General features: G+C 43.6%; 1 protein-coding gene across 4 annotated transcripts in view; it reads left to right on the plus strand.

Moving 5' to 3' along the window:
• DLG2 (discs large MAGUK scaffold protein 2) overlaps positions 1–15,741 on the plus strand; it is a 4,361,751-nt gene that overhangs the window by 2,351,060 nt on the left and 1,994,950 nt on the right. Inside the window, exon 1 of one of the 4 annotated variants that reach the window (XM_085623222.1) lies at positions 12,891–13,248. The exons of the other annotated variants lie outside the window; for them this stretch is intronic. Within the exon in view, the coding sequence (XP_085479348.1) occupies positions 12,931–13,248 (318 nt within the window). The 5' untranslated portion in view covers positions 12,891–12,930. Of the gene's footprint in view, positions 1–12,890; positions 13,249–15,741 lie in introns of those variants that run through there. 4 annotated transcript variants of the gene reach the window in all.

Raw genomic sequence — 15,741 nt, forward strand, 5'->3', positions numbered from 1 at the left:
TAGTCGATGTTCTAAACTCATTTGGTCGTAATTCCGGCTTGGTCATTAACTGGACTAAGTCATGCGTCTACGTTCTCTCGGGTGATGCTCCTCTCCTCCCGCGTGGCTGCCCTATCCAGATTTCGCCATCGGGGTTTAAATACTTGGGAATCTTCATAACATTAGACCCTGTGGCCTGTTATGAGCGGAACTTGCTCCCCCCACTTCAGCGACTAAAGGCCGACGTTTTGGGTTGGCGACGGCTTCCGCTTTCACCGCTCGGATGTGCGGTGTTGTTTAAGATGATGTCACTACCACGATTCCTGTATGCACTACAAAACACGCTTGACGTTATACCGGCCCGCTATTTCCGTGCGGTGGAGAGTTTGCAGAGGCAATTTTTCTGGGACGGGCGATCGCGTATCGCTCTCACAAAATTGACACTCCCTTGGTATGATGGGGGTATTGCACTCCCCGATATTAAGCGATATTATTGGGTGTCCCAACTGGCGGCGGTGAATCACGGGATGTACGGAGCGGCCCTGAACCCGGCGTTTGCAATGGATAAAATGCTATTGCCTGGTGGGGATTACAATAGGGCACTCTATTCGAAGTCTCCTGGGGTGCAGTTGACAGGCCCAACAAAGATAGCAGTACATGTGTGGCATGCTGCGAATGCTGCGATGGGATGGAAGGACCGCCTGACTCGAGCGACCCCGCTGTATGCTTCGGAAACGCTAGGCTGTTTGTGGAAAACAAAAGGATTTGAGAAATGGGATCTGATTGGCATATGTAAGGTGAGTGATTTTTGGGTGAAAGGGAAGTTTAAAACGTTTGACATGCTGAAAGTGGAATATAAGCTGACCGATAGGGAGTACTTCCGGTATGCTCAGGTCCGCCATGCGTTGTGTTCGGTTTTTCCCGATGCTACTGTTATCCCGGAATATTCCCCATTGGAGGACAGGGTGCTAGATGGCTACATGCCTGACAGCACAATCTCCTTGATTTATAAAAAGCTTATAAACGACCGGGCGGTCCTGTTGACCCACCTAAGGGAGGTCTGGGTAGCTGACGGTTTGGTATTAGACGATTTGGACTGGGTATCGGCGGTGGCCTCCCCGAGGGAGGTGGCAATTCCGGCTCGCCTTCGGCTCGTACAATTGAAGATACTCCATAGAGTGTATGTCACTGGAACCCGCCTGATGCGCATGGGTCTTTCTGTGGATGGTCTGTGTAAGCGTGGCTGTGGTTTGCTGGGTACTTTCCTTCACGTTATATGGAAATGTCCTGAGGTGGCTCGCTTTTGGAGTCGGGTGCATGCGGTAATGGAAGAGGTCACACACGTTGCTCTGTTACCAGAAGCTAGAAGGTGTCTGCTGAACGTGTGGGAGCCAAATGACTATGATGTGGCACAGACGCAGTGGGCGACTTTGGGGAACATGGTGGCTAAACGCGACATCGCACAGTTATGGGGTTCTCAGAGGTCACCCACGATCTCGGTATGGAAAGAGAATATGGACTGGTGCATGTTTAGAGAAAAGACGGTGTATGTGGCGAGAGGCAAGCTCAGGAAATGGTCCAAGGTGTGGGGTCCGTGGAATTCTTATCGCGGAGACATCTGCGCCCCCCTCTGGCGATAGTATTGGATGTTCCTTTGTCCCCCTAGCTGAACATTCCTAATGTGCTATGTGATGAGTATGTTACAGTTTGACTTTTTCTCCACTCCCGGGCCCCCCCCCCTCCTCTGTCGCAGACTATTCCCGATTACTCTATGGAGGGGACTTTCCTACCCCGGGGAGCACGTACTGATACTTATAATTCTTATTGCCTTGTTCGTGTGAAATGTTTATAAGTTTTAAATTAAAAGCTGAAACGGTCTTTATACTGGTATTCGGATACAACTGCTGCCTTCACTTAGAGTGCGGACGGACTAATGGGGTCTTTTGATTGACATGTCTTTATAACGATGAACTAAATCTTCTCGTACTATTTAGCGGCCGGCCCAAGTGGTTGTAGGCCCAAGTCTGTAACTCTTTGAAGTCAAATAAAGGTTTCTTTATAAAAAAAATAAATAAAAAAAAACCCACTGCGGACGGTGCTGCTGGCTGCAGCACCGTCCGCAATGTTAAAAGACCACGATGTGCATTTCCATGCACCACGTGGCAGGCACCACCATGGAAATGTATGGGGGTACCATGAGTACCCCCCTGAGGTGGTCTGCAACGGGCCCCCTAAGCCATTCTTCGCCTGACAAGTGGAAGGGCTAATCCTAATCACTACGGCGGTGCCTGCACGGCAATGATGCCCTGGTTCCGGGTTCTGCAAGGCGGGTAGAAAAGGACCGCCTTGCAGGACATGGGGGACGGACTTTCCGTCCGCCGCGGAATGTATGTGATTCCCACCGCCATCCTAATTTGGCGGTGGGTGAATCACATTGTGATGGGGGAGGATCGCCACCGCCGGCCCGGTGGTGGCAATCCTCCCGCCATCATAACGAGCCCCTAAGTATGGAGTTTTCCTCCTTATTCTCACTCTGGAGACATGCCTACTCATGATTTTGACAGGAGAAAAAGGGTGTTTCTGGAACAAATAACAACTATTTTACATGTGGCTCACTGACGGAATGTCGATGTACAAAATATAGCTGTTAAAAATATCGATGAAAAAATATAGAATGCAAAAATATCGACTACCTATACTTACACAAGTTAGTACACAAATATTGGGAAAAAAATATTGATGTAAAAAATGTAATTGTAAAAAATATTGATTTTTATATCTATATATATATAGATATAAAAAAAAGCATTAAATATGTTAAATTATAAAAATTAATATGAAAAAATAAAGTAAATGTAATATATATTTTAACAAATATTACAACTAAACTTATTTTAAAAAGTTAAACACACTTACATAATATTTATTCTATATATTCACTTTAAAACAATTAATTAAATAATAATTTAAATTTATTTTATCATTTTAAAATTATATACAAATGTATATATATCCAAAGAAATTTCTCCAACTAAGGGAGCCCCCATCCCTACAGGGCGGCTTCACAGACACGGGCATGGAGATTCCCGTGATTTGGCAACACCAAAGCAAGCAAAAAAGTAGTGAAACCCAACTGCGTGACTCGTAGCTTTATTCACAAGAGAGGCAGACCATCCATCCTTACGCGTTTCAGCCGTTAGTCATGGCCTTGTTCACAGGTGAGGATAATAACAGGGAATGAGCTCACACTCTTAAGAGCACAGTGTTCACGTGACCTGATGCAATACTGCATTTCCCAACATGCATTTGGAATGTTCTTGTAAGCTGCGGCATGTGTAGAATAATGCTAAATAGGATTAAAGTGCCACAGTCTGGTAACAAGCTATGCACAATGCTTGAACTGTGAATGATAACAATTTTACTGGATAGCGTCCCAAATCACAGTTTTAATAATCCAAGTGCACTGTAGAGTGTAAAACTAGAATGTCACGTTTAAAAAGTGCAACTTTTACCTTTCAATACAAAGTCCTCATGAATGCGCTGCCAAAGATAACACAATCCCTTTGTGCGCAATTCCCAGAGTCCGAGTTAGCAAGAGGAGACATAACTTCTCTTGTTCTCCCTTCCGCGCTGCATATATATATCTCAATAACATAAAATCTAATAAAAAACATTTTATTATAAATCAAAACATTAAACTATTTAAAAATCTTTAAACTTAAATGTACCACTCCAGTCATGCAACAGTATGGAAAGTGTTGGATCACAAATGGGTAAACATTTCTATTCTTTCTCCACTGAGTGCAACAGTAGGGAAAGCGTTGGATAGCGGAAGGGTAAAAACTACTATTCCCACTCCAGTGAGTGCAACAGTAGGGAAAGTGTTGGATAGCGGAGGGGTGAAAATTACTATTCCCACTCCAGTGAGTTCAACAGGAGGGAAAGTGTTGGATAGTGGTGGGATAAAATGTACTATTCCTACTCCAATCAGTGCAACAGTAGGAAAATTGTTGGATAGCGGAGGGGTAAAAATTTATATTCACACTCCAGTCAATGCAACAGTAGGGACATTGTTGGATTGCGGAGGGGTAAAATCACTATTCCCACTTCAATAATTGTAACAGTAGGAAAAGTGTTGGATAGCGAAGGGTTACAAATTACTATTCCCACTCCAGTGAGTGCAACAGTAGGGAAAGTGTTGGATGGCGGAGGGGTAAAAATTACTTTTCCCACTCCAGTGAGTGCAACAGTAGGGAAAGTGATGGATAGTGGCAGGATAAAATCTACTATTCCCACTCCAATGAGTGCAACAGTAAGGAAAGTGTTGGATTGCGGAGGGGTAACAATCAATATTCTCACTACAGTCAGTTCAAAATTTATAACAAACAAAATATTAACGACAAAAATATTTAAAAAACAAAATAAATAAAAAATATAAATATGTTAAAATTTTTAATACAAATATATTTAATATTAAACTTTTTTTAACACATATTATAATCTTAATACATATGACACATACCTACAAATATATAAAATAAAAAATAATTTTCAAACAAATAAATATTTTTACTTACAAATTATTTAGAAACAAAAACATTAATTATTGCATAGATTTACTTTTTTTGTTTCCTACTCTATAACACCACACAATTTACAAACCAAATTTAAATTAAAACAAAAATGTACTTCTATAATTAACATAATTAATTACCAATTAAAGAAATATTATTAATTAAAAAACAATTAAAACTCAGAAAAATTAACTTCCCACACTTTACCCCTATGATCCCCACAATCCAGAGCTAAAATTAAACTGTAAAAAAACTAATTACAAAATTAAAATGTATTTTTAATTAAAAAAGCGAATAGTATTTAACAACTAATTATAAAGAAAGTAAAATTAATTTACTCCCCGTCCTTTACCCCTATAAACGTAAAAACCACACACAAGAAATATAAATAAATACCCCGATTAAATATCAATTAATTAAATAATAATAAGGATCTACTAATTATTAATTGATTAAACATAAATTACTTCATACCCTTTACCCCTATTAACCCCACAATTCACACCTAGAATTAATTACGCAATTTCCATATTTAACATTCACTTAATTAATTAATATTAATTAACACCGAATTAATAATTAATCACAAATAAATTACTTCCCACCCATTACCCCAATAAACCCCACAACGCGCACCTAAAGTTAATTAAACAATTTTCATAATTAATTTACAATCAATTAATTAATATAAATTATCAACTAATTATTAATTAATTAACCATACATTACATCCCACCCTTTACTCCTATAAACCCCACAACCTACACCTAAAATCTATTACATATAATAAAATTGAAAACTACTAACAATTTAACACATATATTAAAAAACATAAACAATACTGCTGCCAAAAATAGACATTTAAAATATAAACTAATATACATAAAAATAATTTAAAAATCGATATTTTTAACCACTATATTTTTTGCAAACGATATTAAGGACTTCTATATTTTTGAAAACGATATTTTCTACCTTAAATTCGATATTCTTGACCACAATATTCTTGCTGTCGATATTTCTGTGTCACGATATTTCCAACTCGATATTTGTGTAGGTTGACATTTCCAACTCGATATTCTGTCTGCCTACCCTTACATGTTTATTAAGGTTTGTCTACTTTTCACTCATGATTCCCTTATGTTGCATGCATTATCCCCTCACAGTCCAACGATTACCTTTAAATCTCACTCATACAGTAATTCTGCAACGGAATATATTTGGACCAATTATCATTCAGCTCTTGATTGGCATTTTATTAGGGGCATGCAAAGTGTTTTATCTTCCCATTTGAATTGTGGTAAAATTGAAAGCTTCACATTTGCGAATAACGGAAAGGTTTTATGAGTCTCTCTGACTATGCTGACACAATGTTCCCCTGCCTGCAACCCCTCACACACAAATTGGATGTTTTTTGGACGGATGTCCGCCCCCACAGGTGGGCTATTCTGCAACCAAAAACACCTACTAATTATGATGGTGTGGTGGGGATGCATGAGAGTGGGAGCTAAGCCATGAACACAAGGAGCATGGCTCTACAAGGGAGAATGAGTCCAAATAGTTCTACAGGAATGGAGGACCAAGGGTATGGTTACCTGTAAGCAAAGGATAATGTGGTGTGGGGAACAGGAGAAATGACGGTGATAGGCAATCTGATGGTCTGTCGCTGAGGGGAAGTAGTACAATTGCAGGCCTTCGTATCACTGAGAATATTTTCCCACCATTTCAAACAGCCATTAAAATTACCAGTTTTATAAAACAAAATAAAACAAAGAAATAAGAAAATTCTAATTTGATTCCTTGCGTACCACGCAAAGATTTAAACAAAATTGTGTAGGTTCAAGTCCATGGCGGGCTGTCAAACTTCATGCGCCCATTAGATTTTTTTTACACCGATAAAATCAATAGCTTTATGAGTTGGAATCTTTCACACCAGACCTGCCCTTTACACGTACGAGTCTGATAAAATGCACAGCGCTCCGTGGAAGTCTCACTGAATGTAGGGATGGCAAGAAGCGAGGTAAAAAACTCCCCTGTAATGAGTCTGCAAAATTCACGCTAAAGTAATTTTATTTTGTAATAATCTGCAAACAGCAGGTAAATACTGTGGGACAGATCTACAAGAAACTAACGCAGCGCGGTGCTGCAAGTCATTTTGCTGCCCTGCGCTGCGTTAGGTTCGAAGCACAGGGATGCAACATATTTACTACAATATGTCGCATCTCTGTGCTTACCCCTGCGCTGGCGCACAAACTGCTGCCATGAGGCGGCGCAGGCACCCTTGCACCATGGTGCAAGGATACCTGCGTCGTGGGGAGATTGTTTTTGTGCAGGAAGGGGCACCTTCCTGCACAAAAGCAATCAATTAAGGTGAGTTCCTCTTCCAATGTGTGCTGGAGAATTCAGCACGCGTTGAAAGAGAAAAAAAAGAGGAGAAATTAAAACATTTCTCCTCATTGCATCTCGCTACATCACCCCTAGGTTGGCGGAGCATTCTGATTGCTCGTAAATCTGGAAATGCATCAGTGGACATGGTTGTTGCGTGGGAACACCCACAGCAACACCCATGTCACGCCCCTAACACGCAAACTGTTGTGTGAGCAGGGGCAATATTTACAAGCAAAGGTTAAGTCACGCAGGGTGACTTTACCTGTTCTTGTAAATATCACTTAGCAGGCTGCGTCACAGGTGCGTCACGCAACGTGATGCACCGGCCGAGCAAGGGGCTTGTAAATCTGCCCCTCAGTGCTGGATTACTGTTAGAAGGTGGTTCTGACACTCTGGGGTGTCCGGATTTTTCGCTTTTTGAGCACCTATTTGTTGAGCTTTTACTAGGGGAGAGCCTCATAAATTGGGACTCACCCACAGGAAACTCATGATGAAGGAGATTGCATGTGGATTTTACTGGTGTCCCCCTAACTTGACTAAGCCGCTGCACAGCAGCTTGAGTAAGGGGCACCGGGCTGGTTACATGCAGACACATGTGTACATGCATGTGCACACGTGTACAGGCTGCGCAGAGGAGATTCCTGGCGTGCGCAGTCCAGGAGCAGCTACAAAGTGAATGGTGTGGCAGGACTTCTGCAGAATTGGGTGGTGACATGGCATAGGCTTTATACAGTGGGAAGAAACATGCCCATGGAAAGTCAGTGTGCTTTACAGTGTTTATTCCATTATTCTCTTATGGGGATAGGGAGCACATGGGCTAGTTTTACTTTTCTAGGGCCTACAAATTCCAGACACGCACCAAAGTCCACTGTAACCTATGTGAGAAGAAGTATTCTGCAGAGTCCAAAGTCATATTTGTACTGCTTTTGGGTCATCCAGAAATGTTACATTTCTCTGAGTCAGCTCCTCACCAAGGCCTGGCTGGGGGCTGACCCTGCCAGGCTGAATTAATGACCTTCCTCTCCAAGCCGGGGCCTCAGAGGCCCAACCCAGCACAACAAGCATTCCAAGGGCGAGGGCCTCCACTCCAAGCAGAGAAGATGAGTGGAGCTACAGGTTCATCCATCAGTAGCTGACACCTGGTGCCAGGCACCAGGCCGCTCTGGAAGGAAAGCTGCGAGGGGGGAAGGGGCTTTCAGAGACCATTTGGCAGGAGACCCTGGACGATGCCATCTTGAACCTACCCAGAGGCCTGGGCAGGAAGGGGGAGCAGGGGCAGAGAAGTGATGTGTCGCTGTGTGATAGGGCAAACAGAGACTTCCTGCCAGCCCCCTCTTCAACTTCTTAGAAGAACTTGCACAGGAAGAGGAGCTCTCTCTGGGGTGTGGTCTGCTGAGGCAGAGGGTGCTGGAGCCTTGCGCATTGGGCAGTTGGAAGGAAGAACCCCCTGATTGTCCCAGGATCCTAAACAGCACCAGGAGAAGAGACCAGGACCAGTGCGCAGAAGGAGGGGCCTCTGCGCAGGGAGAAGAGAGGCCCAGGAGTAGTGCCAGGCGAAAAGCTGGCATAGGGAGCCAGTGAAGACAGCTCCCGGCAAAAGAGAGTGCTCCCAGTGGCTGTGGAGCGCCACCAGGCGCAAGAAGAGGCCAAGATCGCGAAGATCAGACCCCTGGGGGCCGAGATTCGCCCCCAGAAGGTAGGTGACCTTTGACCTCTGGAAGGACCGATGATGAAGCGCGTGGGGCTCCGCCGCCGGTCTATGATTTGCCCCCGGGGTGGGTCAGGTCCCGGGGGCTGCCCCCAACAGAAGTAAAGGCAGGGAGCGCCATCGCATTCCCCGTAAAGGATGTGCCCACGCGGGGTGCCAGGAGCCCACCCTGGCCCCCGCCGAGTATTAAGCCGTGAAGAATTGCCAGGGGAGGGGCCCGGGATCTCAACTCTGGGCCCCGTGTGAGGAAACAGGCTGGGGGGCGCCATTGCGCCCCCGTGAAGATGTAAGCCAGGGGGAGTGCCGTCACGCCCCTCAGCGAAAATGTGCCCACGGGGCCCTTGACCCCATCCCCGGGCCCCGAAGAAGACACAAAGGTTCCCACGGGGTGCCAGGAGCCCACCCTGGCCCCTGCAGATGAGGCATGTCGGGGAGCACTAGCGCGCCCCCCATGAAGCAGGCGAGGGGGCCCAGAACCCCATCTCTGGGCCCCAAGGTGGTGAAAGGCGTGGGGGGAGTGCTGTCGCACTCCCCGAAGTACAGCAAGGGCCGGAGGAACCAGCAAAGTCCTGCGCGTCTGCCCGCCGGAGCCGGCAGACAAGAACTACGTTGCTGGCTCCCGCGGCAGCACACAAAGGTGCTGGCCGGGCGGGGAGCTGGCGGGGGCAGCCAGGGTTGGGCTCCCCGGGCTCCCCTCCAACGATGGAAGGAGGCGGGGTTCCCGGGTGGGACCGGGACGCCGCAATTGCAAAGAAGAGGAGCGAGGGGCCAGGGTGGGACCAGGCCCCAAATACGGGCAGATCGGCCGGGGGTGGACTCCCCGAGCCATATCACTTACCTGGGGGTCCGGGTGGGACCGGACGCTCCAACGGAAAGCCAAAGTGGCCGAAGGCCCACATCGCGGCTCTCCTCGGAGCAGCGGGAGAGCCACTGTTCAAAAATGCGAAAGTTCCTATAATGCCTGTCAGGCCAGGACTGGCCTGCAAGGGCAAACAGTGTTTTCTTGGCTTGTGGTTGCCCCAGAAGAACGGGGTCACCACTACATGTGTGACAAGGGGCAGGGGGAGTTGCTGGAGAAGTGCAGTTTCCCTCAGCCTGAAAATGGAAGTCCCTCCCTAAGTCTTATGTGGAATTAAAAAGGATAACCCCTCAAGGGCTCAGCCAGCATTTTAACACCTTCTGGGCTGGAACTTTTGTTCTACTGCTGGGGGTGTATGGAGAAGTGCCTCAAGGAGTGAAGGACTGAGTTGAGTGAAGAGGTGTAATTTCATCAGAACTGCATTTACTAAGGTTATTCTCTTTAGAGGGACTGAAGTCCACATGTGTAATGTGAAGTACCTATGTAAGGTGATGTCATAAGCAAAGTGGGGTTATGTTGCCAGACATTCCTGCTAGGGTGTCTGGCTGTATATGCCTAATCCTGTGATTTCATCTGTGATGCCTTTAGGGGCTGTAATTGCAATGCATTCTAATGATCCACAAATGTGATGAGTACTGTCAATCTAAAGTGATGCTTAAACATGTATTCATGCTGCTGCGCTTAGGTGAAGAACCCAGACTGCTAGCCCTTCCTTAAGATGTAGAGGTGTATACTTCATGGTCAGTAGGAAATGCTGAGTCAGGGTTATGTGTCACCAAGGCAGGGTTACCTATTTTGAATGCTTGTTGAGATAATGGGGTGGGTCACCACTGGGATGGTGCCAGTGCGCAGGGCCCTCGCTCCAGGTTATGTTCAACTAACTGCATTGGGGGCAAGATGATGTGCAGACATGGGAGTGGTGGTACTAGACCCCACCCCCCCTGCGGGAGGGGTGGAGATGTTATGCAATGTCACAAAGTAATTCCAACAGCTTATATATATTTGTAAATTGGTGCATAGTATTGAGTAGTGTGTGTGTGTTTAATAAATTTACTCTTACTTTTATAAAGCAAAGTACAGACTGGACAATCAATTATTGAGTGTTCTTTCTGCACACCTGCAAATGGCGATTACAAGCCCACACCACCTCCCTTGAGTAAGCCTCCGACTGCTCTGCAACGCTACCCTCTGAGAGTCAGGCGCTACAATTGGGTGTTTGGTTCCCAGTGAAGTGCAAATGTAGTCATGTTATTTGTGCAGGCCTCACAGATGCTGCCTCGTTTTCCAACAATTACCAAATAGGCAAAGTAGGCACCGGCCTGTGGGCCCTACTCCTTTTAGGGGCCCGTGACAACGGATCAAAATAATATTAATTTGATCTTGAAGGAAAATTGCAATCAAGCATTCTTAAATATTCTTTCCAAAAGATAGAAAAAAGGAATCAACTCAAAGAAATGAAAACTTTACTTAAATATTCTATAGAGAAAATACTGTATTTATGTAATGTACCCATTAACAACTTAAAGTACATAAACCAGAGACATTAGAGTCACATCGCAGTTTGTCTCTCGAAAGTTCATCTTCTGGCAGCTGTCAGTTTGTAAATAAAATCCGGTGCATTGGGTATTAGGAGATAATTTGTGAAGGGGGGGTGAAATTTCGACTGCCTTGGGGGCTCCACCGGGTTTAATCGGGCACTGTAAACGCTTGATGAAAACCCTGATGGGATTAGACATCTGTAATTCAGTGATGCCACCTCCAGCCACAGAAGGATTCTGAAACAACCATGCATTTACCATCACTCAGCACCGGCTAACTCCTGATTTGCCAGTTCATAAAATTCTACATTATTCACCGTAGATGCTTCTCTGTACTCACACGCCGAGGACAGAGGCTGGGAACTAGAACATCTGCCACTCAGTGTGATGAACAGTGTGATCTGCTTCATAATATCAGTGGCATCGTTTTAATTAAGACCCCGCTGCCCGGCTGTGTGAATGCACGCTCCATCGTCCCTGTCTTGTGATTAGCCCAGGCAGAAATGAGAGGGCGCGTCACATCGTGGAGAAATATCGCGTCGGCTCAAGATTGTGTCTCTTGATTAAAGATGCTGTTTCAGTGACGTGCGGGCTCAGCCCGGTTTACTGTTCAGAAGCCGGGCTGCAAGAGAATCATGGCTGAAACAATGCACATGGACTCGAGCCTTGCACGGCACCGCTTCAAAACACCATCGCTGTCATGTGCCAGGCGAGAGTTGCTTGGCTGCCAGCCTTGGTGAAATGCACTAATTGTTGTGATAAAACATTAATGAACGTTTTCAGCAAAGGCTAGGGAACTCATAGTCCATTTAAACAAGCACGGGCGAGTGTTCTTAGCATTCCGTTAATCGAAGCTGGCGAGGGGGGGTCCGGCCGACAAGTATTCTCGTCCGGGGCGGGGCACGCGCATTTATGACGTAGCGTGCATCTGAGAAATGCGTGCACAGCCTCACAAATATTGTACATTGGACTAGAGAATGGGGTTATATTTCTAACCATACTGATTGCGGCAAACAGACAGACAGGCATTGCCTCTCCTCCAGAGGGCGCTGGTCTGTCTGTGCAAATTCCTACTGATTTTTTAAAATTCATGTTTATTTGCATATGCAGTGTTTAACATTTAAAAAGAAGAATGTGTCCCGCAGACTAATGCACACTGCTGGGATCTTTGTGTGACTTGAAGAACATAGATTTTAATTCAGAGGTTGCACTCACCCTATTACCTTACTAAGTACCACTGATTAAGATCACATGTGCTCTAGAAATGTAGTGATAATTGTTTGTAAATAGTTATAACAGCTGCCTCCATGTGTTGTACCGAGGTCTCGCCTATTTTGTATGCACTGGAGAATGATAGAATCGCATGTTTTTTAAGTGTCACAATTAAATATAGTGTATTTAGGTTTGTAGGGAAAGGTGCAATCCTGTCTCGCCTATAGCACACATATGCTCTGCAGTTTATCTCTGCTATAGCCGGTTGTGCTACATTAAGGGATAACTGTAGGACTTTCCAAACTGTGAAGCCAACTTGCTGCGGCATGAGTGTGTTACAAATTACCTACAACAACAATAACTACTCTGTAATGTTACGGTTACAGAAGAGGGTTTGCATCATTGCCCAGCCTGGTGGCCCAGATGTGCATGGCATTGATTGCTTCTGCCTGGAGCAAGGATGCTGTCAAGTTGCTCTGCGAGTTGAGTCATCTATTGACGAAGAGCTACCAGCCAGAAGATAATGCTGAGCAGCAGAGCTCTGCCAGCTCCCACAGTGCACTGTGTGTAACAGCTGTCGGAGCTGCTAGCGGGTCCACGGGAAGGGACTTCACATCTGCTGGGAAGAGGAGAGAGCTTTGATCAAGGAAATACAGAGGCAGCGACTGTGCCATGAATGCGTATCTGACTAAGCAGCCAAGCTGCTGCCGGGCTGCACAGGGGATGGACGGTGGCCGGACCGTGTCCACGCTGACGCGGGATGCACACTGCGCCTGCGGCTGGCACCAGAGCCCCCAAGGCACCTACTATAATACTCAGACCCTGCCTTCTTCCGGGACTATGGGACCAGCTCATAGTAAGGCTAAGTTTATCGCTTTGTGGGACGGTGTGAGGAGGAGCCCCAGCAAAACCACAATGAAGAACAATAGGGTCACAGCGGAGTGGTGGTCAGAGTGCAACTGCCCCCATGGCTGGTACGGCACACTACAGGTGAGACATACGGTAAATGCATTTTTGGAGGGTCCTAACAAACTTTAACTATGAAGGTTTGCATGATTTATGAAAACTGGAGTATTTATTTTTTATGCTTCATTAATATTACAGTGTAATGCAACAAGAAGAAATTGACTTTTGTAAAAATGAAGCATTGCATTCTCTGCATTTCAAATTTAGGTTCTGAATAAGGTAACCCTATAGTGTTTAGGGTCATGTGAGGTTGTTAAAGAAGCACAGCATTTTCTTTTTCTCTGAACTTGTATTTTCATTCAGTGTTTACTGTTTATGTAGCTTAGGTTTACCACTGTAAATACCACATTTTGAACAAAACCACAACTATTCAAATGCATGGCTTGCAGATTGGGCAAATATAACTCCAGCAGGCAGGTGAACCCCTCAACTTTTTATCGAGGAATGATTGCCTACATATGTCAGTCACTAGCCAGCTCCCTAGTGAAAATGAATATCTCTCCTTTGTCATTCTATTCCGTAATTGTGTCTCTAGAAATTGTAATACTTTTCCTTACGTAAAAATACACACCTTTCCTTAAAATATGCTAAAATAATACACTCGATTAAATGGTATAAAAAGTAGATTTTAACAAAAATAAAAAAAAGTTGCATTGCTCAGTCACTTAGAAGGGATGTGAAAGTGCTTGAATCTAGAACCCTCTTTCCCTCAAGCAGTTAGTGTTCATGTAAATCGGTGCCTGTTAACAGCAAATTCATATTTCACAGCACAGCAGATCATAAGTCTGAAGGTCGATATCTATTTGAAGGTCGTGTAAAAGTGGAGAAAATCAGAGCGTTAAGGCACCATTCTTCAAAACAGAACTTATTTTTCTTTGTCTCATATTATGATTTAATGTGTTTGGTTCCACTTTGAAACGTTGTTGAGTGTGTTAAAAATCAGCAAATATATTTTTAATCTAATATGTACATCATGGAATACTGCGTGCTTTGTGAGCTGAATAAAGTGTTGCAATGTTCCAGAGTTAAACACCTACATCAACCTTGCTGCTTAGGCAAAGGAGCATTTTGCATCACTTCTGAGCATCCTTTTTGTTTTAGATCTAGTTGTTGTTAGTTCACAGTTATTACGTCAAGTCTAGGCAGAGTGATCATTTTTCGTGATTAGTTTTCATTAAATGGGAACCATCATTTCTTAAGAAGTTAGATTTTATATTTTGTTATATCCTGACACCAAATCTATGATATCCAGGTGGCCTTAGATTAACATATAGAGGATAAAGTACCCGCCCTGCTGTACATTATAAGAATATTGCAAGTCACTGAGGAGTTCCATTGCCAAATTTCCTTTATAAGGTTATGGAACTCCGAGGTGACTTCAATATCCTTATCGTATACACCAGGAGGTACTTTATCCCATATAATGAATTGTCCACACATCACCTTTCCCACAAACTACTTAAAACAATGATTAATAGCAAGCATGTTTGCAACATGAAAAATTAAAATAAAACCTCTAATGCAAAATTAAACACATCAATACCTGTTGGATATTTGCAGCAAACATATATTAGAAATAGATCAATACAAGTCAGTTAAAAAAAAAGATGCAGTAGCTCGGAATGCATAGAAATATGCAGATTGATTCTATCATTCCTCTAAGAAGTTCAAAAAATAAACATATTCTCTCTGCTTGCCATTGTAAGCTATTAAAATAAAGAAGAAAGGAAAGCATCATTCTTCAATTATACTCTGTACCTGACCCTCCTTTCACCTTGGCTGCTGGCTCTGACGGCAGGCATTGGGACCTCAGAACTTGACAGTAATAGCTTATAATAGTTGAATTCCAACGTATTTTCTCCATAATTGACTGGGTGACCCTCTAGTCACTCATTATATAAAAAAATTAGAAACAAGTATTTATGCAAGGATTACAGAATCAAATGAATTTTAGGTGCATTATTTTCGATAAAGATATTATGTTTGCCAAAAGATTGGAAAATGTATACTTTGTGTGTTCCTTAACTCCTTATATCTATATGTGTGTTTATAGTTAGTTGTTTTTACATTTATTCCAAGATCTAGTTACCTATGAGTGTATTTAAATGTGTTCCTAAAAGTTGCCATACTTGCTGCCATGGAAAATGGTGACACATTTCCATTTGCTATCTTCTTGTGTATTTGACATATTCTTCTTTGGCATTGTGAAAAATGAATTGATTGTAGTTTTAATCAGCATATAATATAAATTGTTTAAGTTAATATTCCGAGGTCTGTGCATGTTGATACTATCAAATACACAGATGTATATTAGAAAAAAACAAAAACTATAGTGAAGTTACTTTTCTGCCATTGTAAATGGAAGGTTTTACTTGTGATCGTGGTCACAAAGTGAAAGGATAATATTAACTACTTGTACTTTGTATTACAATATTAACTGCAAGGCATGTTATTTAAAAGACGAGCCCTGGAAAAGGCAAATGTTTTTGAAAGTTTTGTTTTGTTATACGCTGTACT

The sequence above is a fragment of the Triturus cristatus genome, chromosome 8 (genome assembly GCF_964204655.1).
Source record: "Triturus cristatus chromosome 8, aTriCri1.1, whole genome shotgun sequence".
NCBI classification, from domain to species: domain Eukaryota; kingdom Metazoa; phylum Chordata; class Amphibia; order Caudata; family Salamandridae; genus Triturus; species Triturus cristatus.